The 24,226-nt window shown below is 43.1% G+C and overlaps 1 protein-coding gene across 2 annotated transcripts in view; it reads left to right on the top strand.

Annotated features, from left to right (window-relative positions):
- Window positions 1–24,226, top strand: part of CUL1 (cullin 1) — a 3,347,782-nt gene that overhangs the window by 1,160,906 nt on the left and 2,162,650 nt on the right. For both annotated transcript variants that reach the window (XM_044064870.1, XM_044064871.1), the window contains exon 8: window positions 6,678–6,840. In XM_044064870.1, coding sequence (XP_043920805.1) covers window positions 6,678–6,840 — 163 coding nt within the window. The remainder of the gene's footprint in view (window positions 1–6,677; window positions 6,841–24,226) is intronic.

The following is a 24,226-nucleotide window of genomic DNA, read 5'->3' on the forward strand; positions in this document are numbered from 1 at the left end:
AGATTGTGCTGCAGAGTCTGTAAAGGGGGGTCCCACTGTTAATGGAAGGTCAGGGGTGAAGAGACCAAGTAAACTCCCTACATTCCCATTTCAGCATCAGCATCTTTAGACATTCAGACAGTGCTACATTTTTAAGTCACTAATTTTCTTATAGTATTGCAAACCTTAATTTGTTCTACCAAAAAATTGTATTGACCTTTGGTATTAAAATATCAGCAAAGGAAGCTTAGTGTTGCTAATTGCTGTACTTGAGGTACGAAAGTTTTAGGTTGCAACCATTTGATTGCCCTTCAAAAAATATCTTTAAACTTTACACTTCCTGTCTTGAAATGTTTTGAATGCATACACGTTTTCTCATACATTCAAGAAAAAATTTGTAGACTGGAGAGTGGCTTGGAGGACACTATTCCTTATACTATATGATGTATTGTTTCACATACCGTTTAATATTTATCTCAATTTTTTTGAATGCTCAGGGACCATGTTTTCATTTGTACCAGAGGTATTTAATTCTCCATTTCAGTATATTTGTAGGTTTGTATTGAGACTGTTACATTGATGTTTTATGCTTCCTTTTCGCTAAGTTGACAGATTGTTGTTCAATATTTATTTTTCTCTAATTGCTGTTGTAGCATTAAATGGTGATGCACCTTGCTGAGACACTGACACACTTGAGTTTTTCCTCTTCATTTTGTTCAACCTGCTGTGTCCCCACAAAACATACAATCAGAGTAAACATTTAATCTTTATTGTGAGTGTTCTTAGGATACTGGAAAAAAATTAATTTTTTTCTTGTAAGTTTAAGAGCATTTTGAATTCATGTCTGTCTTGATAAACTCATAAATCTAAGTGTGAAGAGCAAATAAAATATTTGATTTTTAGTGGAAAACATGGTAAACATTAAGGAAGTGCATAGCTAAAGTTTTTAAGTATGTATTGCATGAAAAAGTGTAAGCATTTGAGTAAGTGCAGCAGTGAATGTACATAGCTATACCCTGTATCTTTTGCACAGAGGTCTTGATGTTCTTCGTGTTTCACTGTTGCAGTCATTACATTTGGGTAATCCTGCTGGCAGGTTGCCCTCAGCTGGCCTGAATTCCAAAGTCTTGGGTCTTGCGTCGGCTGCTGTCGCCCCGTCCCTGACGTCAGGTCATCAGGAGTATAAAAGAAGCAGCCGACGCCATTTTCTTTAGTCTTTCTTGCACGGTGCCCGAAGCAAAAGCAGTTTGCAAGTGCTGGTCGGCTGACTCCTGAGATTTTCGAGTTAGAGTTTCAGATCCGAAGTCTTCAATAAAGCTAAGTACCCTGTTGGGGAAACTTTTTTCTTGCTGCAGATCGATGTCAGAAGAAGTTAATAATTGTATATCTTGTGGGAAGCAAATACCTCATAAGTATTTTCATTCTTACTGTATTCCTTGCCTAGGCCCTGATCATAACATTTCTGGTTGTCGGTTTTGTGCTAGATTTAACCAACGCACTATTAAGCGTCTGTATGATTTTGCTTTAAACTATTTTGGACACCGTTTAATTATCCAGAAATGTCGGATAGCCATCCGACTACCGCAGTTCACAAAAAACGCAAAGAAAAGGAAAGAGACAACCGAGGCACAAAACCGACAACGAAGCTTCTCCTAAGCCAGTCACCGGTCCTTAGTGAGGCGTTTTCGCAGCCCCCTGCTGCCCACTACTTTGGAGTCACAGGCCGCTACTGACTCCCACGTGGAGTCGGCCATGCCACTGGAAACTCAAGGTATTGGAGCCTCGGATATTATCCCTTCAGATGGGTCCGGAGCCGCTGAGCAGGCACCGGCTTCTGAGGGTGTATTCAGATCTAAACATTTTTACATCAGACCAACTTCAGCTTCAAAGGCAAAGACTAATGCACCTTTACAGCATGATACTTTGTTTGGTGCTAAGGCAGAAGAGGTGTTAAAGAAAATAGAGGACAAAGCTAAATCTATGCAAACGGTCAAAGGTTTTTTACAAGTACAGCCACCTAGGTTTAGTAGACACTGGCCAACAAAGAATTGGTCCTTTCCTGTGTCAGACCTGAAAGGGGTAGATCCAGACGCCCTAGAGACAGATCCTAGGCGCAAGGTTCATACCACCCAAAGCAATGGGAGGCTTCTACCTCCAAAGTTGGAGAAGACAAATCACAACCATACAGAAACAGTCCCAATGACTTCCCCCTGTCTACACCAAGCACTTTTCTCCTGGCAGCACCCTTGGGGGGGGAAATTAGCACTTTTTTCTCAAAATTGGCACATTATAACCCAGGAGAAGTGTGTCCTAAATATTGTGTCTCATGGCTACAAGCTCCATTTCTGTACCCTGCCAAAGGCAAATGGCTGACCAGATCTGCCAAAAAATCAATGGGCAGAGGCACAAAAACAAGTCTCAACTCTCATGGACATGGGGGCCATTCAGCAGGTACCAGAGCAAGAGCAGGGACAAGGATTTTACTCAAGACTGTTCTTGGTACCCAGAAAGGACAAGGCCTATACTGGACCTATCTTTTTTGAACACATTCCTAGATATACCAAAATTCAAGATGTTGACTTTGCAGCAACTTCTGCCCATGCTGGGCAGGAACGCTTGGCTTGTGACTCTAGACCTAAAAGAGGCATACCTGCATGTCCCAGTCAGACAAATATGCAGAAGATACCTCAAATTCAAGGCTGGCTTAATGCATTCCAATTCTCTGCACTGCCCTTTGGCTTATCTACTGCGCCCAGGGTCTTTACAAAGTGCCTGGCACCAGTAATCGCATTCTGCAGACAGAGGAATACAAATATATCCTTACTTGGATGACTGTCTAATTCAAGCAGAGAACAAGGACATTCTTCTATAGCTTCTGGCGTTTGTGAAAAGACTTCTAACATGCCTAGGGTACACAGTCAGTGAAAAGAAATCAAAAGTAGTACCCTGTCAAGAGATGATATTCTTGGGTGCAAGCTTAAAGACAACTGCCCAGATCGCTTATCTCATGCCAGACAAACAAAGGCAACTGACTACCTATTTCAAAATGTTGGCAACAAAGGCCCATTTATCTGCAAGAAAAATTCTGCAGGCTTTGGGCTTCATGGCATCCTGCATCCTACTAATTCCATATGCAAGACTGCATAAGATAAAACTTCAATGGTACCTAAAAAGTGTTTGGATTCAACATTGCCACAGCCTGGAAACTATGATTACGCTTATTCCCTGCCTGCAGCAGGATTTTTGATGGTGGGCACAGGCTTGTCACCAAAACAAGGGACAGCCATTCACATTACCCCCAGCCAGGCAGACACTAACAGCGGATGCATCAGATTATGCCTGGGAGCCCACATGGCGGGAAGATGCATTCAGGGCACATGGACCTCAAACCAAATGCATCTACATATCAATCAAAAAGAGATGCTAGCAGTTCAAAATGCCCTGACAGCCTTCAAGGGCCTACTTCATCCAGGACAACTACTGATAAAGACAGACAACACCATGGTCATGTGGTACATAAACAAGCATGGGGGAACTCATTCTTACCCCCTTTGCAGACTTGCCATGACTTTGTGGGACACAGCATTGACTTACCAAGTACATCTGCAGGCACAATTCCTGCCAGGAATGAAAAATACTCTGGCAGATGAACTAAGCAGAAACCTCATGGATCCCCCATGAGTGGCACCTGGATCCACAAGTATTCAGCATGATAACAAAAAAATGGGGATTCCCGGACATAGATCTATTTGCCTCCCCTCACAACTACCAACTAAAAAGATTCTGCACAAGGATTTATCACAGACAAGCATGGAAAGTGGATGCCCTATCTTTCAGCTGAAATAAACTATCAGTTTATGCATTTCCCCCTCTGCCTCTCCTCCCCAAGGTACTCCTAAAGGTCAGACAGGAGAAGCCAAAGATGATACTGATTGCCCCAGACTGACCCCGCCAGTACAGGTATCCAATACTAAGGAGCTTGTCTCAATGCCCAGCTTGGACCTTACCTCAACTACCTCATCTACTGTCCCAGCAAAACAGTCAGATCCTGCACAGCCAACTCAGAACTTTAAACCTGACAGCATGGTGAATAATGTAGTCATACAAAACACACCTCTCAGTAAAGCTGTGATGGATGTCATTTTGGAAGCCAGAAGGCCTAGTACTAGAAAATCTTATGCTGGAAAATGGAAGAGATTCTGTGCTTGGAACCAGGCAGAAGGAACTGATACAGCTGTGCCAAATATTCCTCTGCCATTTTGGCTCATTACAATGTAGAGCCAACAATCTTTTCTCATCCCTTGTTAAAGCAGTACCTCAGAGGGGCCAGAAATGTAAGACCTCCAAGGAGATCACCAGTACCTGCATGGGACCTCAACTTTGTCTTGGAAAAACTCACCCTGCCTCCTTTCGAGCCAACTGCTACTGCTGATATAAAATTTTTATCTTGGAAAACAACTCAGCTTTTAGCAGTAACTTCTGCAAGACGAGTTTTAGAGCTACAGGCACTCATGGCTGTGGAACCTTTTATCATTTTTTATCCAGACAGGACAAACCTAACATTTATGCCTAAGGTGACAGTGTGGCTCTCAACCAAAACTATTCACCTGCCAACCTTCTATCCAAATCCACAGAACAAGGGGGAAAGAATTCTGCATTCTTTGGACGTACACAGCTTAGATTCTACTTGGACAGAACCAAAGCTTTCAGAAAGACAGAGCAATTACTAGTGACATATGCTGCAGGATCACAAGGAAGGGCTGTCTCAAAGCAGACTATTTCAAAGTGGATAGGCCACTGCATTCGTTTCTGCTACTTACACCATGGCAAGCCAGTACCTAAGGGCATTAGGCCACACTCAACCAGAGCTGCAGCCACTTCAGCAGCCTTTCTCAGAGGAGTACCTACCAAGGACATTTTAGAGGCTGCTACTTAGAGTTCAGTGCACACCTTTACAAAGCACTATCATCTGCCATTTTACTCTAAATCAGGGCAGGCGCTGCCACTGCAGTTCTGCAGGGCCTCATAGCCACTCCTAATGCTGTTTAGCTCCAGCCTCCCAACCTTAGCTTTGGCACTCTACCCAAATGTAATGACTGCAACAGTGAAACACGAAGAACATAGTACAGTTGTGTACACTTACCATAAATGTAGGTGTTCGAGTGTATTCACTGTTGCAGTCCAGGTTACCCACCCACCATCCCCCTTCTCTTCTGATGGAACCTATCTTTCCTTCTCTGATTTATACAACCTATGTGGTGTATTTGCTTGTAGTTGAAGGTAAGTTTTATATTGGTGCATGTAATTATACATATATAAATTATGGCTACCCTTTTGGGGGGGGGGGGGCACCTGACATCTGGGGCAAGAAAAACTAAAGAAAATGGCATTGGCTGCTTCTTTTATACCCCTGACGACCTGACGTCAGGGAAGGGGCGACAGCAGCCGAAGCAGGACCCAAGACTTTGGAATTCAGGCTGGCTGAAGGCAACCTGCCAGCAAGATTACCCAAATGTAATGACTGCAACAGTGAATACACTCAAACATCTACATTTATGGTAAGTGTACACAACTGTACTTTCTCATCCAAGTGGAAATGGTGTTTTAATGAAAATTTGCAAAGTATGTGTACATTTCTTGCTAATTTTAATGTGGGAAATTAGTGATTTATGTGTGCATTAATGTTTTAGGCCATTACCGGTTGGCACATCTTTTGCATGATTAATGACCTAAAAGCATGTTTTCTTGCATTGTACTGTACTACTCTATGTATAGGATATCACAATGCTTAGCATCATTGTAGTGCATGGAGCACCTTAATTACACTCAAATGACTAAATTACATCCTGGTTCAGCGCTACTGTAAAGCGAGACCCAACCTTAACAAAGCTTATAGGGGTGGTAAACACTTGTTAAGCACCCCCTACGCATTGTTAATGACAAGTCTGCAATAAAACAGAGAGCACTGATGAGTAAACAGCAACCACAGGACATGAAATTACTTTATTTCAACTCCCATTTTTGCCTGCTGTCTGCTAAAGTACACACAACATTGTAAATTAAGCTGATTCCTGTATGCAGGGAATATATAACGACATCAACCACTCCCCTACTGCTTTACCAGCTTTCAAAGCCATTGCAAAATATCACTTTTTTTTTTAAATTTATTATTGATCTTTTTGTTAACTGGTAGTACATAGAACAAATAAATCTCCATCCACCACAAAGAATTATGATCAGATCTTGAGGTGAATTTCTTGGCATCCATGTCTTGTATACATATATACGCTGCGATTGGACACTTGATCATTGTCCTCTACGCTATTGCTAGGTATGCTTGATATAATAGGTGGGTATGTCTATGTATGTATAATTTAAATGTGTGTAATGTTGGAGTGAATGAAATTTGTTAAAATGTGTATTGCGTGAAAATAGTTAAGGAAACATTATGGTTTGCTTGGTTTTCTGTTACTGTATATGTACCTGTATAATTTTTGAAAAATGTCACGTTTAATAAATTTGTAAAAAAAATAACTTAAATGACAGTGTAATAGTGAAATATAATAGCTCCTTGGAAGAAGGAACATGTAAGGTTTATGTGTGAGGCATAGCTGTGTAGTTGCTTAGTGGTATAGTTCAGTTTTTTTTTTTTAGTAAAAATGCATATGTCATATGTTGTTGAAATTTTCTTTGCACAGGCAGAAGCTCGGTTACTGGAAGAGCAGAGACGTGTACAGGTTTATCTTCATGAAAGCACACAAGATGAACTTGCCCGAAAGTGTGAACAGGTCCTTATTGAAAAACACCTAGAAATTTTCCACACTGAGTTCCAGAATTTACTGGATGCTGATAAAAATGAAGGTGAATTCTTTTGTTGGGACTTAATTGCCTTAGTGTTTTGTAAACTACTACCTTTCATAGTATTTTAACAGTTGAATGTTACAGTTTATTCTTAATATATTATATTTTGCTTGGCATCTCATGATAGTCAATCACCATGAGAGTCATTGCTGCAGTGGACTGGGATTTAGCTGTAAGTGGACATCTGTTTTCCAGCAAGAGAAGTCTGATGTTTACTAATCAGGACATGAAATTACGTTATTTTAACACTGACGATGTCAGTAGGATCTTGGCTGAAGTTTAAAGTCTAAGGGGGTTGGCGTTATGGTTAAGGTGTTTACCTCACAGACCCAAGGTACAGGCTTTGATTCTCACCTTTAAAAGGAAGTTTGCTAGGCTTAAAATGGTAGTCTTAAGTATAAACCTGCTATGTACAATGTTTGTTCTGCCTTGGAAGAGATCATGATGCAACTTCTGAATATTGTAAAACCTGACAAAAAGGCAGCTTTTGTCATGAGCACTAAATTTAGTTGCAAAGCACCATGGGATGCATGCTTCTCTGCTAGCAGGTAAAGTGGCCACTAGCTCTAAGCCTCCTTTTTAAAACAGAAGGCACATGGAATCCCTTAAACTCTGCTGCCAAGTGCTGAGCCGTGAAGAAATTGAAGTTAATAGATGGCAATGTTGAATGGAGAGTGTCAAGCCTTAGTGAGGTTTCTCTTATCCTTCATTTATTGTTCTGTGAAGCTTTTCTCCCTGGGCCTCCACTGAAAAAGGACCTGTGTCCAGTTGGAATTTCCAGGTAAACAAATGTAAATAAGTAAATAAATAATTCTTCCACCCCAGATAGGTTTCATAATTATGCAGTCCTTGATGCAGTCTGGTGACGAACTTGGGCAGGTTGTGCTGTAGGTGGCTGGGAAAGAGTGCAAGATCAGACTAGGGCATGGAAGACCTGAAGAATGGCACTGGCTCTCACTGCCTTTTGTAGAACTGATGTCCAGGCATTGGAAGGTGAGCTCTCTAGTATGCAGCCTGGCATCTAGCTTTTGCAGGGGTGATAATTCTAAGAGACATTACTGCAATAGTGAATCTATTCAAACATCTGTATTTATGGTAAGTACTTAACACAGCTTTACTTTCATTGTAGTATTCACATTTAGGATATCTTTTGTGCTGGTATAACATGGCCTGTCTGATTTCAAGAACTTTGCCCTCTCCTGTTTGCTTTGGTTGATGTCCTCCCATGAAGGTGTACACATGTTGGTAGTATAAAAGATGCATTGGCCATGCCATCTTCACTTCCTTCTTGCTGCACAGTGTGTGTAACCATACATTTTTCTCAGGGCTTGGTCTGTCCTCTCTTTCTGGATTTTTTTCTCATTTATCTGCCAAATTTTGTCTCATGTCTGATTCTGATTATAGTACTGGAGGGTATTTTGTGAAAGCTAATAATTTTGTAATGGCGGGATCCTGACTCCCTCTAAGCTATCCCCAGGGAAGCTCAGTAAGGTAGTTCGCCCTTCTGGGGATAGGCAACATTAGAGCAAGGACCCTGTGGAGGACTCCATCGTTGTAGTGGCAGTCAACAAGAGAGAAGAGCTGTCAGGAGATTCAGCAGTTTTCCTTCTACCAAACAAGTCGTCTTATGTAATGGACTGGATGGGGAAGTGAACCTACACATCGTGCATGTTTGCCGTGAGTGTGTGTTACATTACCCCTTTGAACCACTTTCCAGGAGATTTAGTAGAACAGGATTTGGACTGTTAGAGAAAGATGGATGCTGCTAATTCTAGGAAGCAGTTTGACACCATTGTAGCCATGGCCTCTCTTAGCGGCCTCTACACAATGTTGCCAGTAGAGCAGCTGCTGATGATATAATCATGAGATGTCATGCTTGGCTCCATTTTTCTGACTTTCCAGGTAACTTCAGAACATCCTCCTTTATGGGCCCTTACAATAGATTATTTTTATTTAGATGCATTTTAAGGAAAAGTGCAGAAGAGTGAAAGGGGGGTGGGGGTGTTGTCTACCCTAGTTGCACAATTTGAGACTCCTCAAAGATCCTGTAACAGGAATCAGAAGGAATCAAAGTCCCTATGGTTTAGGAAATCCAATTGCCAGTCCTTTGACTTCCCTTTTGAAAGAGGAGCCTGTAGCTGAGGTGGCTACTTTTTAATGGCTGCTACCCCAGAGATGGGGGGGGGGTGGCATTCAGGGGGGGTCTTTTCTTCAGCAAAAATCGTTAATATTCCTGAAGGCTTGCCTAATTCCCCTTTGGAGGTGGTTTGAAAAAGCAGGGATTCAGGAGGAGAGGGTCTTTTCTCTGGCAAACATCCCTAATGTCCCAGAAGTCTTGCCCAATTGCTCCCTTTTGGAGGCTGTGCCATACCCTTTTCTTATCTCCTAAACCAGTATTCTCATCCACTTACATATGTCCCCTCCTTCCCAGTGCAGAATGAGAGGGATTGCCATTCTCTTAGGGAACAAAAAAAGCCATCTGAAAGGTCCCACCAGACCAAAAAAAGGTCAGGAATGTATTCAAGAGTATTTTCGGTTTCAAAGAAAAACAAGGACTTTAGACCAGTTCTGTATCTCAGTGGCCTAAAACAGTGTACATCAAAAAAACAATTCAGAATAGTCACGGTGCAGACAATATTGCCCAGCTTAAAGGCAAATGACTGGATGTTCTCAGTAGACCTCCCAGATGTCTACCTCTACATCTGAATTACCATACTATTTATCAAGGTGATTCTTATGCCTCTGGCAGAGAGACAATTATTTACAGTTCAGATCCTGCCCTGCGGTCTCATCACACCAAGTACATGGAGGCAGTTGCAGCCCATTTGTGACTGAAAGGGATCTGCATTTTCTCTTACCTCCAAGTGACTTGCTTCCAGCGACTGCATCAATATAATCCCTTGTCTGTGCCAGAAAACACTTGCTTACAAATGTGCCTATCCTTAAGTGCATCAGGCATCCATGGGAAATCTCACATGCAGACCCCTCAGTCTGCTCAGTTCATAGCCTGCCATATTGTACACAGCAGCATATATATTGAGACTTCATCATGACAGACTTCAAACATTTAGTAAAACTATTCCCTTCTTATTGAGTTATCAGTTTTTCTCCATCTTCTCTGTTTCTGGAGGATGTTCTTCGTGTTTCACTGTTGCAGTCATCACACTTGGGTTATCTGCCTGCAGGTAGCTGTCAGTTGGCCCAAATACCAGAGACTTCGTATTTCTGCGTCGCTTGCTGTCGCTTCAGGACTGATGTCAGGGGTATAAAAACAGGCAGCCAACGTCATTACTTCAGTCTGTCTTGCCGAGGAGCCCGAAGCAAAAGCAGTTCGCATGAGTGCCGGTTGGCCGCTACCTGAGTTTTCTTTTCCGAATTGAATCATCCTGAAGTCTTCTAAAGCTAAGTATCCCGTTGGGGACCCTTTTTTCTTCCTCTAACCGATGTCAGAAAAACACTTCTAAAACAGGGAGGGTGAAGCCACCCCCTTACAGAAAAAATTAACAATGACTTTTCAACTCCACTCCTTACCTCTACCTAAATGCTCGTGCCCCTAGGAGGAAAACTTGCCTATCATGCAAAAAACTGGACGTTCATCACCATTGACCGATGGGTCCTCAACATCCCAGGGGTACAAATTTTACATCCACTCACTGCCAACCCCAAAAGGGTTCCCAGACCTTACTCCAAACCAGTGGGCAGAGGCACAAAACCAAGTTCAATCCCTGCTCTCCATAAGGGCAATTCAACATTTTCCTGCAGAACAGATAGGTCAAGGGTTTTTATTCCAGACTTTTCCTGTACCCAGAAAAGAGGGCACTTGGTGCCCAATCCTATATCTTTCCATTCTAAACACCTTCCACATGGTACCAAAATTCAAAATGCTCACCCTTCAGCAGCTTCTTCCTATGTTGTCCAAAGATGCCTGGTTAGCCACTCTAGACCTAAAACAAGCCTATCTGCACATCCCTATCAGGGACTCCTGCAGGAAATACCTACGTTTCAGGGCAGGATCTATGCATTATCAGTTCTATGCACTTCCCTTTTGCTTACTCACTGCTCCCAGAGTCTTCACAAAATGCCCGGCTCCAGCCATTGCCTATTGCAGACAGACAAAGATTCAAATTTACCCATACTTGGACGATTGCCTGATTCAGGCAGACAGGAAAAGCTGCTGCAGCACCTGACATTTGTAAAGGACCTTTGAACCTCCCTGGGGTACACTATCAACGAAAAGAAATAAAAACTAGTCCCCAGTCAAAAGATTGTATTCCTGGGAGCAAGTTTGGACAGAGCATCCCAGATGCCATTCCTTACTCCAGAAAAGCAGGCCTATCTGACAGGCTACTTCACTCAAATGGCCACCAGAACCTAGCTATCCGCAAGAAAAATCCTGCAGGCCCTAGGGTTCATGGCCTCTTCCATTCTATTAATTCCATATGCCAGACTGCATATGAGGAAACTTCAGTGGTATGTAAAAAGTCTTTGCTGCCAACATTCTCAGGACCTGGAAACAGTCATACCTATTATACCTTGTCCAAGGACAGAGTTTCTTTGATGGGCAACAGCATGCAACCACAACAAAGGACTTCCCTTTACTCATCCCCACACCAGCCAGACCCTAACCACAGAAGCATCAGACTATGCCTGGGGGGCACATCTGGACGAGAAGTACATTCAGGGCCATTGGAGCCCAAGTCAAATTCATCTGTACATCAAACAAAAAGAGATGCTAGCTGTTCAGCACACTCTGACAGCTTTCAGATCCCTACTCTCACCAGGACCCCTGCTAATAAAAACAGACAACACCATAGTTATCTGGTACATCAACAAGCAGGGGGGCAACCCACTCTGCAGGCTAGCCATGGCCCTGTGGAACACGGCCTTGGACATGCATATTCATCTGCAAGCTCAGTTCCTGCCAAGCAAACAAACTCTTTGGCAGACAACTTAAGCAGAAATCTCCTAGACCCACGAGTGGCAATTAGACCCCAGCACCTTCAGCCTTCTAACCCAGAAATGGGGGACCCCAGAGGTGGATCTTTTTGCCTCCCCCTACAATCATCAGCTCAGTAAATTCTGCACCAGGACACCTCACAGCAGGGCCTGGAAAGTGGATGCCCTATCCTACCAGTGTGTAAACCTCTCAATGTTTGCATTTCCCCTTCTGCCTCTTCTCAAAAGAATATTACTCGAGATAAGACAGGACAGACCAAGGGCAATCCTGATTGCCCCGGACTGGCCATGCACTGGTACCCACTACTGCGCAGCCTGTCTCCGGTGCCACCCTGGCACCTACCCCAGATCTCAACCCTCCTCACTCAGCAGGAGGGACAGATCTTGCATCTGCAACTGCAAACCATGAATCTTGCCCCTTGAGTTCTCCCCCAGTGACCAACCTAAGCAAGCAGGTGCTGGACATCATTCTTGAAGCCAGAAGACCCAGTACAAGGAAATCCTATGCTGATAAGTGGAAAAGGTATTGTTCCTGGATTCAGTCTAAAGGAGAGGACACAGCATTGCTCTCCTTACCTCTAATCCTGGATTACCTAGCAGATCTACTCCACAGAGGCCTATCCTTCTCCATTAAGATCCATACCTCTGCCATCTCTGCTCATTACAACACTGAGCCACCTCTCTTGTCTCACCCTCTCATCAAACAGTTCCTGAGAGGGGAAACAACTTGGCCACCAAGGAGAGCACTCACCCCTGCTTGGGACCTTAACTTAGTACTGGAAAAGCTCACACTTACCCCCCTGTGAGCCTGCAGCATCAGCAGAGCTAAAATTCCTCTCTTGGAAAACAGCTTTGCTTCTGGCCATCACTTCAGCTAGAAGAGTGTCTGAGCTACAAGCACTTACGGCTGTGGAACCCTTCATTATTTTTTGGTCTTCCTCGGGACTAACCCTTCCTTTATGCTTAACGTGGTGTCCAGTGTGGCTCTCAACCAATCTATCCCTTTGCAAACCTTCTTCCTTAATCCTCAGAATAAAGGGGAAAGGATCCTGCACTCCTTGGACGTGCACAGACAGCTCAGATTTTACCTTGATAGGACTAAGCCCTTCAGGAATTCTGACCAGTTACTAGTCAGTTTTGCACCAGGGACCGAGGGCAAGGTCATTTCAAAACAAACAATTTCCAAATGGATAGCACACTGTATCCATTTCTGCTACAATCACCATAGGAAACCAACCCCTCAGGGGGTCAGAACTCATTCCACTAGGGCAACTTCTACCTCTACAGCATTCGCCAGGGGAGTCCCTACCAGGGACATTCTGGGAGCTGCTACCTTGAGTTCTGTACACACCTTCACCAAGTATTACCACCTGCCTATCTTTTCCAAATCCAGGGTGGATTTTGCAACAGAAGTCCTGCAAGGCATACTAGCCAGCCCCAACTCCTCTTGACTGCCTCCACCCTTACTTCAGCTTTGGGAATCAACCCAAATGTGATGACTGCAACAGTGAAACATGAAGAACATAGTACAGTTGTGTACACTTGCCATAAATGTAGATGTTAGAGTGTATTCACTGTTGCAGTCCTGGTTTTCCACCCTCCAGCCCCATTTTCTCTCTCTCTGTCTCTCTCTCTCCTCTCTGTCTATTACTCACCCCTTACAGGGCTATTGGTATTTACTTTATACTGGTGGTGTTTTTCCCACCATAACTTAGCTCCCTATTTGGGGGGCTTCTGACATTTGAGGCAAGAAAAACTGATGTAATGGCGTCGACTGCCTGTTTTTATACCCCTGACAACCTGACGTCAGTCCTGAAAAGATAGCAACCAACACAGAAACACTAAGTCTCTGGTATATGGGTCGACTGAGGGATACTTGCAGGCAGATAACCCAAGTGTGATGACTGCAACAGTGAATACACTCCAACATCTACATTTATGGTAAGTGTACACAACTGTACTTTCTAGCTATAGTGCCTTTGGCAATTGTAATGGTCCCTCATGCTCATCTGTATACAAGAGTTTTTCAGTTACATTAAGCACGCAGTGATCCCAACTATCAGATGACATGAATGTTCCTGTTTCCATGACACAAGTTTGCAGTCCGCATCTACAGTGGTGACTGGAGTTTTCATAGGGAGACCATTTATTCTTCCCCCATTGTACCAACATTTGCCATGTATACCTCCTCCCTGGGGTGGGGGGCATTACAAAGGGAGAGTAGTCCAAGGGTTATGAACACCAGGAGGGCAGTCTTCATATCAATATCTTGGGAATGAGAGCAGTTCTGTTATAGTTACAGTCCTGTCGAGACATCCACACAATCAAACAGCATGTCAGTAATGTGGTACATAAATGAGTGTGGAGAGTCCAGATCCTAATCCCTTTTCAGAGAGTGACAGTGTTGTAACGGGTGAATGCTTTGCACTGCTTCCTGATAGTGATACTCACCCTAGGGAAAACCAGCTAAATAGTGGAAAGGATTAGCAGAATTTTACTAATGCGTCATGAGTGCTCTTTCAGTTCTATAGTAGCACAGCTCCTCTTCAGCTGCTGGAGCCAGCCCTGCTGCTATTCCTTACTTGCCCATCAGCAGAAAGTGCAACAGCTATTTTGCCCTGATCTTTCTGAAGGGATGGTCACCAAGAGGTGCTGTGGTCTGTTAGTGCCCCCCCCCCCCCCCCCCCCGTTCATCTGGTGATCATACTTGTACAGAATGCCTCTGCGTGAAGTAACATTAATCCTCTTTGCTTTTTTTCTGCCCTTTGCTAAGACCTCCTCTAGTGAAGCAGCCATGGCTGTTGCATCCACAACCCGATCTGCTGTCCCAATTGTCTGGGCAGCCTCACCCGGACTTAGTCCCGCAAGTTAATCGCATGGTTTCTCCAGTTCCAATAATTGTCATGGATCCTGCCCCATCTCAGAACATGATTTAAATGTTGTCAGCCTCCTATAAATAATTCACATGGGAAGTGTACAAGACATAATAGCAACACTTTTCTCTCTACACCAGTCCCGTTGGTGTTACATTTCCTGTCGTCCTTTGTTTGTGTGTCTCTGGCTATTCTACTATTAAAGTCCGACTGACATCCTTTTCAAACTTCCACACTGGATTCCCTTTATACTAACTGGCAGCCCAGAAATTGTGCAAAACCTTTTTTGAAAGGGACCTTTCCCTTTGCATCTCCTGTCAAAGATCTGAGACCACCTTGGAAACCTTAGTGTTGTGTTAGAGACTTTAAAGCAGTCTGACTTTGAGCCTGCTTTATCTACAGACTTAAGGCGTCTATTATGGAAGACTTATGTCAGAGTTGGAGTGTCTTTCTTCCATTCCTCCATGCATGGTTGTATTCATTATTCGATCACTACATCTTCACATGCCCAGACCTTTGAAAGCTGGATCTGAGTAGGGAAAATATCCATGGTCTGGGCACAAAGCCCTTCAGAGCTTTCCTGCCGCTGAAGAGTGCTGCTCTTGCAGGCTTTTGAGGCTCAAAGGCTAGGTCAGCTAGCGTTTCTGTATAGCTGGGCAGATAGTTTCCCTTCTTGAGGGAAAAACCCTGCACCTTTAATTTCATGACGAGTATTTGATTTCAAAGAACTGTGTGGTTTTGCTAGGTTTTAAGTTTTTGGATTGTTGCAAGCCATTTCTGTCAGTTGAAGCAGTGTTGTTCTTTTTATTGTTTGTAGTGTAAACTTTTGTTTCCCTCAAGTTTGCTCTGTTTTTTTTTTATATATATATAAATTATTTTTAGAGCCTGAGGCAAGTGTGTTTTGTGCTAGTCAGTTTGTAACTTTTGTGGAAACACTGCTTTCGTGATACTTAACTGTTGCTGACTGCTACTGACATCGCTTGCCATATTCCCAGGCTTTTTTCTCAGCTTAACCATGCAACCGCTTACAGATTCCTTCTTCCAATGGACTGTATACAGTCTTTTCCGGTTCAGCAGATGGCTTCCTTCCCTAAACTGCACATTAGTGACCCTGCATTGGTCATTTGACTTGCCCAGCAAAGTACATTGTGAAAGAGTGTAAATCTGCTTCAGCTGCCTGCCTGAAGCAGCTCTAAAACCAAACTGAAAAGCACAGCTTTCTAAACTGTAGGTGTTCCTTCTATTGCAATTTATCCACACTCAGTGTCTATCTGTTTTTAAAACTATCTGTTTTTAAAAAAGTAAACTGCTCCTTATTTAAAGTATTACTACAGGGCAGATGAGCATACACACAGGCTAGTTTTTTTTCTGGCAGTTGTAACTTACTTTCGCCACCAGGCGGCAACACAATGCCAGCAGTCTACCATTGCACTACAGGGAAGCAGACATACTGAACTTACCCCAATTTGGCTGGTTTTTGCTGTTATCCCTGATTATAGCTCACTGATGGTCTCTGTAGTCTTGTAGTGGCTGAGCCCCACTCCATTCGCCTCGCTACGCTCGACTCACTCCACTCCCCTACCCTGCCCCTATTCCCACCTGCCCCCACTACTTCTACATTTATTCTAACCCCCAATCACCTGACCACTCCCTACATCCACTCACCTGCAACCACCTTAACCACACTCCTAATTTACCACTTCCATCCAAATACCACAAAACCCAAACTATCCAGGCCTTACTTTCATCTCTCCTACTAACCTTCACAACTCTAATGTACGTTACATCCTTACACACAAACACATCACTACCACACACCACCTACCATACAACACATACCTTCACACCTGTTATTACACACACAAGCTTTCCTATAGCTCCCTCTATATTTAGTGACAACACAATACTATTTTTACTTAACAAGTATGTTTCACTATTATACACTAGAAAAACATCAAGTAAACTCCGCATAGATATTCTACAAGCTACCAAGCTTCAAATTTTATTAAAGAAATACCTCCTTACCTCGGGGGATATTCACCCAAATCCAGGGCCAAGCAACATTATACCCGCAAACAAACACACTGCAGATCTACTCATCATCAATCTTAACTCTCGCAGTATATCAAACAAGCTTCCTCACTTACACGCATTCATAACTCACTACTCCCCTGCCATCCTTACCATAACAGAGACTTGGCTAAAACCCAGCACACAGAACAAAGAAATTCTCCCTCCAGGATATAATATCCTACGTCTAGATCGAATGGGAAAGAAGGATGGGGACATTGCAGTTGTCTATCAAAATACAATTTCTCTCCAACCTTTACTAACTCCTCTACCAAAATGTAATACTATTGAGATTGTAGGCTCTGTCCTCCTGTTAAATAAGAAAAAGAGCATCAGTAGTCTCTGTGCATATATCCGTCCAGGTAATAATGCTCCAATAATTGAGGACATTCTACAATGGTCAAAAGATAATCTCCCACAGGAAACTATTTTATTAGGTGACCTAAACACTGACTGGCTAGCCTGTAACTGTAAAAACCCCACTAGCCACATCAACCTATATGGATTTTCTCAACTCATTCAAGAAACAACTAGAATAGACAAAAAATCCCATAAAGAATCTGTACTATATTGGACATTAGTAAATTACCCTGAACATAATTACCAAGATAGGTAGTCTGCCTGACGGACTTCGTGACCATCTCTCTACTTTCCTCCTATGAAAACGTACTAACTTACCCAAACCTACAGTCTATAAACAAGTCAGAAACGATTGCAGTGTTAACCCTGTAGAACTCAACACTATATTAGCCTTGACCTAGACCAAGCAGTGGACTATTTTAATAGTACACTTATTAGCATCCTTGATTCAGTTGCCCCCTTAAGAAAAATTAGAGCTAAGTAACACTATGCTCCTTGCCTTACTAAATCCACTAGAACACCTGTTAAAAACCAGAGACAAGGCATGGAAAACCTGGAAGAAAGATAACACCAGTCTACCCAAACAAAACTTAACACCTTATGAATCAGGTAAAAAAACAAACAAAGCTTGATAAACACAACTACTTTCTATATGTACAAAATAAACACTCCAGTAACCCCCAAAAGTTCTGGCATGCAATAAACTTCCTACTAAAACCTGGTAAAGCCTCCACACCAGCTCCCACCACCACCACCTCTACAAAAACAGATAGCGATATAGCCTCCTAATTTAATCACCACTTTACTGAATCCATTAAATCACTATCAACTCAACTTTCCAAAAATAGCTACCCATGTATACCAGCGACTCCTAACAACTTCCCTCCCTTTACATTCTCTCCTGTCCCAACCTCAACAATAAAAAAAATACCTCTTAAAACTTAAACCCACTACTCTTGCAGCAGATGGGTATTACCTGCTCATTTCCTAAAAGTGGCTGCTGACTATCTCTCCTACCCAGTCTCAGTCTTAACCGATCCATACAGGAATCCCACATCCCTCAACTATGGACAATCTCTTACATTATTCCCCTTCATAAGGGTGGGAATTCCTATGATTTCTCTAACTATTGCCCCATAGCCATTCTTTCTCCTTTATCAAAGATACTTGAGAAATGCATACACTCTCGGGTCATGCATTTCCTAGACTCTAACAGTCTCTTCTCCTCTACACAACATGGTTTCCACTCGCACCACAGCACAACTTCAACCCTTCTCTCTTTCACAAACCTGGTTAACCAACATATAAATAACAGATTTGTATCTGCTATATTCCTGGACCTCTCCAAAGCATTTGACATGGTTTCCCACTCCATTCTAATACTTACTCTTACCTCTCTATCCTTTGCCCCTAACACTTGTGCATGGTTTAAAAACTATCAGAGCAACAACAAGCTGTCCATTGACAAGGAGTTATATCATCTTTACTCCCAACTACCATTAGTGTACCTCAAGGTTCCATACTCGGTCCACTCCTCTTTTCTATCTTTACCAATAATCTACACACCTCTACCCTACAGGCTTCACTCATACAGTATGCAGACTATTCCACCCTGATCTGCTCTGCCCCAAATCTCACCACTCGACAGCATCTCGCCCAGGAATCTTTTACCTCAGTAGAAAGGTGGATCACAGATGTTCAACTTATCTTAAATCCCAACAAAACAAAACTACTTCTGTTTACCCCAAACAAATCAGAAAACACTCCACTCTCCTCTATCTCCTCCAATAATGGAATTGCCATTTCACCCTCTATCCACACCAAGCTGCTTGGCATTGAAATAGATAATGTACACTTTGATATCCATATTTCTCAAACTATTAAAAAGGTACACAAAAAATGGGGTCCCTATACAGACAAAGGCTTTCTATCAGATCAAGCTAGGGTCACTCTAGCTCAAACCCACCTTCTTTCCACACTCATGTATGCAGCACCTATGCTCACCTATGTTAGAAAATCTTACCTGGAGAAACATGAGTCGTATTATCACAAAATCGCCAAGTTTGCAAAAAATTCCCTCTCTAGAATACACCATTGTATACCTCGTAGGCAACTTCAGTGGCTTAAGCTCCCAGAGTTATTAACCTACCACCAACTAGTCGTAGCTTATAACAACCTAAAATATCCGGAAAAAACTCCAGCCCTTGGGTAACTACCGACTAGCTACATTCCAACTCAACCACTCTGCTCTGCCAACAAATCACTCCTCTCTATCTCCATAGCCAACAACACAGCAGTTAAAGCTCTATTTTCTCACAGTATAGCAATAAGTTGGAATAATCTCCCTCCCTCGGTGACTTCTGCACCTAATACCAAACAATTCAAAAATTCCCTTAAGGCTCATCTTATTAGCTCTTGGCTATGTCCATGTGTTACTTAATCCTAGTGTATGCTACCACCATCTTTCTCTTTTCTCTCCAGTTATCAGACCCTCGGTAAAAATAGTAGTAACAAATGGTATCCCTTGACATTTGGAAATGTTGTGATTTCTGTTTGTATATTTTGATAACTAACTTAATGTTCACTTGTATATATTGCTGATATGATCTTTCTTTGCATACTGTTATATTATGCACAAAATACTGCTCAATAACAAAGTCTTTACTTTGCATTATGTATTATTATCATTGTCTCTTGTATTAATTAAGTGGAGCTTTTCTGTCCGGGCCTCCGCTGTAAATGGAACTCGTCCAGTCAGACCATCCCGGTTAACAAATGTAAAATAAAATAAATAAAATTTGATTCTTTAGACTATTCATAGTCTTTCTCAGGTTCATCTGGTATAGTCCCTAAAGCCATCATGGACTGGGGTTCGACTTGTCCCCTGCAGCTATTGGAGTGTTCTCTGCAGGCATGGAAGAACCACTTGTCTGTCTTTGTGGAAAGAGTGCAGAATGCTTCTCTGCTTGGCCAGACGAAAATTTTTCAGCTGCTGTGGATATTCCTATCAAAAAAAGGAGAAAGTTCCCTTGACTGTGTCCCTAGCTAGGGAAGATTTATTTTGCTTATCTCAGGGATTTGATCAAGCTGTTAAGCCTTCTCATTCTGGTTTTACTAGTAACAAATTATTCAGTTTCTGAAGGTTTCCCTTGTGATAAAAGCAAATAGAATTAAAGGGAATATTTTTCCTCTGATTCTTAGGGGAGTAACTACTTCTGATTATCCCTCGGAAGAAATTTTGTTTTGTGAAACAATATCTGGAACGAATTAGTATTTTTGTTGAAAACAAAAGTCATTCCATTTTCTTTTAAAAAGAATTGTGATGTATTACAACTGGAATTTCCTTAGCCTGTTGTTGATGTCCTTCAAGGATGCATCTGCAGTCATAACAAATGGGTTGTCCTGTCGTCAGGCAGCCCTTCGGTCGGCCGGATTCCAAAGTCTGGGTCTGGCCTCGGCTGGTGTCGCACTTCACCCGACGTCATCTCTGCTGGTCTTCGGGTGTAAAGGCATCAGCCGACGCCATTTTCCTCAGTCTTTCTTGCCGCGTGGCGCCCGAAGCAGAAGCTGTTCGCAAGTGCCGGTCGGTCAGATCCAGAGATTACTACTACCGAATACTACTTCGAAGACTTCTAAAAAGCTAAGTACCCCGTTGGGGACTCTTTCTTGCCTCAGCCGATGTCAGAAAAAGTAAATAACTGTTTAACTTGTGGGGAACAAATACCTCATAAAGATTTCCACTCTTACTGCTTACCTTGTTTAGGCCCAGACCACGACGTAGCAGCCTGTTTAGCCTGTGCTTCCTTCAACCGACGAACGCTTAGGCGTCGGTCGGAGTTTGCTGAACAGTTTTTCGGCTCAGATTTTGCGTACATTATGCCGTCGGATCCTCCGACTTCTCAAATTGTTAAAAAACGCAAAGAAAAAGACCAACACTCGCGGTCCGCGGTTTCGGCCGAAACCACGGTTAAGCAAACCGCGAGTGTCTCGGTTTTGGCCGAAACCGAGCAAACGGGTCAATCTTCAGCCGAATCCATGACTACTACCGAGGCTCCTGCTACCCTAGTTGAATCGGCCTCTGAAGTTTTGCCTACTAATGTGGTTCCTATAGAATTATCAGACACCATCCCTTTGGATGTCTCTACCCCAGCACGTGGTGCTGCTAGGCCTCCTGCAGCCATGTCTATTAAGGCCTTTGCCAGGGCTAAAGCAGCCAAAACTGCTAAATCAGTGCCTGTTAAGCCCCCCTCACACAGGCCCAGTTCCAGTTCTCAAATGCTTACTCTGGCAGAGGATCTCATCTCTTTAATAAGGGGATCCCAATCTCACCAAGACAGGGCCTCTCAACCTCCAGAAAAGAGACCTAGAGCAGAGCCCCCAGAGCCAGTGTCCTCAGATGATTCTTCTGATGATTCAGACATTACAGTCCATCCAGAGGCTCCTTTTTCTACTTATGAAGATTCCGATGCTGAAGAATCTATTCCATCTGCCTCTCCACCAGAGGAATTTTCCTTTGGGGAAACCTTACATGCCATGAGAGAGCAATTCCAATGGCAGGGACAAGATTTCTCAGATTCAAGAAAAAGGCTTAGGACCTTTCTACACTTTCCGCAACATAGGCCCTTAGCTATACCTCCAGTTCTGCCTGTTGTGGATGATGCATTTAATGATGTTTGCACTGCTCCTGATACTTTACCTCCAGCCCCTGCCAAACCAGATAGGTTTTACAGGGTACCGGACACTCATCATCACCTATACAAGGCCCCACTTGCAGATCCTGAGACTATCTCCCAGGGGCCTAAGGCAGTAGCTTCGACCTCAGCAAAAACCCTCTCCCTTCTGAAAGGGAATCCAGGTCCTTAGAAAGATGGGGTAAAAAAGTTTACACCTCTGCTACTCTCTCAGCTAGAGCTTTGAACTGTCAGTTTCATATGATCCAATACCAAGAGTTTATGCTTGATCAGTTAACTAAGAAACTGTCCTCTGATGACTCCTTAGATAAGAAATATGTTTTAGAAATGGTGAATAACATTCAGCAGGTTAGTAACCATTCTTTAAAATGTGGCTATGATGCACTGGAGGCTTCATTTAGATCAGCCATGACTGGCACAGTTATAAGAAGGCATGCATGGTTGAAAGAACAGGTCTTGCCGGATCATGTTAAAGCAAAGCTGTTAGATGCTCCTATGGATAAGGCCAGTCTATTTGGTTCTCCTGCCCAGCAAGTAATGAAGAAAATGGAAGAGAAGGCAAAATCTGTACAGTTAAAGATTTCTTACAGGTTCAGCCCCCAAGGTTTAGCAGGAACTGGCCTTCCAAAAATTGGTCCTTTCCAGACTCCTCTAAATCTCAGAGAGGCAGGAATAGACGTTCCAGAGGCAGAAATCAATCCAGAGGAGGTGCCTACAGAGGATGCCAGTGGCAAGGCAATAACCAGCGAGGCACAGACACAACCACTGCCACTGCAACAGGACAATCACAGTGACTTGGCTCTGACACCGCCTACCAGGGAACAAATAGCAGCACCCTTAGGCGGAAAGTTAGCCTTATTTTCAAAAAATTGGCACTATATCACAAAAGACAAGTGGATTTTGCAGACTATAGACCAAGGCTACAGGTTTCACTTCCACACCTTACCAGTAAAAGAGGAATGCCAAACCTACCTCCAAATCAGAAAACAGAAGCTCTAAAACAGATAGCTCAATTAACAAAGATGAGAGCTGTGGAAAGAGTACCACCAACAGAACAGGGCAAAGGATTCTACTCCAGACTCTTCCTAGTACCAAGAAAGGAGAAAAGTTGGAGACCTATTCTCGACCTGTCCGCCTTAAACACATTCATCATTGTCCCAAAATTCAAAATGCTGACCCTACAGCAACTTCTTCCCATGCTGGGCAAGGAGTGTTGGCTGGTAACTCTAGATCTCAAGGAGGCATACCTGCACGTCCCCATACGACCAAATTGCAGAAGATACCTCAGATTTCTTGCAGGATCAGAGCATTATCAATTCTCAGCATTGCCCTTTGGCTTATCTACTGCGCCCAGAGTATTCACAAAATGCCTGGCATCAGTAATTGCTCATTGCAGGCTACAGGGAATCCAAATTTATCCATACCTGGACGACTGCCTGATACAAGTGGACAACAAAAGCAAGCTGACAAAAGACTTACAAAAGAGTCATTTGCTTACTACAAGCCCTGGGAGACACAGTCAATTTAAAAAAGTCAAGACTAATACCATCCCAAACAAAAACATTCTTGGGTGCAGAATTGGACACAGTAAAACAGATGGCATTCCTAACTGCAGAAAAACAAGAACAACTCCCTCTTTACTTCTTGTCATTAACAAAGCAGAACAAACTAACAGCAAGGAAAGTACTGCAGGCCTTGGGCTTCATGGCATCATGCATAATCCTGGTCCCCCATGCCAGATTGCATATGAGAAAACTACAGTGGTACCTAAAGAATTTATGGTCTCAACACAGGCACAGCTTAGAAACCGAAATACCACTAATCCCATGCCTGAAACAAGAGTTCCTATGGTGGGCTCAAGCATGTCAGTCAAACCCAGGCTTGCCCTTCCACAACTTTCAAGCAAGCCAAACCATCACAACGGACGCCTCAGACCTAGGTTGGGGGGCCCACATGCTGGACAAATGCATACAAGGATTATGGACCCCAGATCAACTGCACCTGCACATAAATCAAAAAGAAATGCTGGCAGTAAAACTAGCAATCCAGAATTTCAGACCATTCCTCAAAGAAGGCCATTTGATGATAAGGACAGACAACACCACAGTCATGTGGTACATCAACAAACAGGGAGGCACTCATTCATACCCCCTATGCTGAATGACTCTGGACCTATGGAATATGGCTCTGAGCTACAACATTCAGTTACAGGCAATATTTGTACCGGGAAAAGAAAACATCCTAGCAGACATGTTAAGCAGAACTACCTTGGATGCTCACGCATGGATGCTACACCCGGACATCTTCAAGGCCATCACACAGAAATGGGGAATGCCACAAATAGACCTATTCGCATCCCCACTCAATCACCAGCTCAAGAAATTCTGCACAAGGACATACCACCCACTTGCATGGAAGGTGGACTCTCTATCCTTC

The sequence above is a fragment of the Protopterus annectens genome, chromosome 3.part0, assembly GCF_019279795.1.
Source record: "Protopterus annectens isolate FY-2018-M chromosome 3.part0, PAN1.0, whole genome shotgun sequence".
In the NCBI taxonomy this organism is placed as follows: domain Eukaryota; kingdom Metazoa; phylum Chordata; order Ceratodontiformes; family Protopteridae; genus Protopterus; species Protopterus annectens.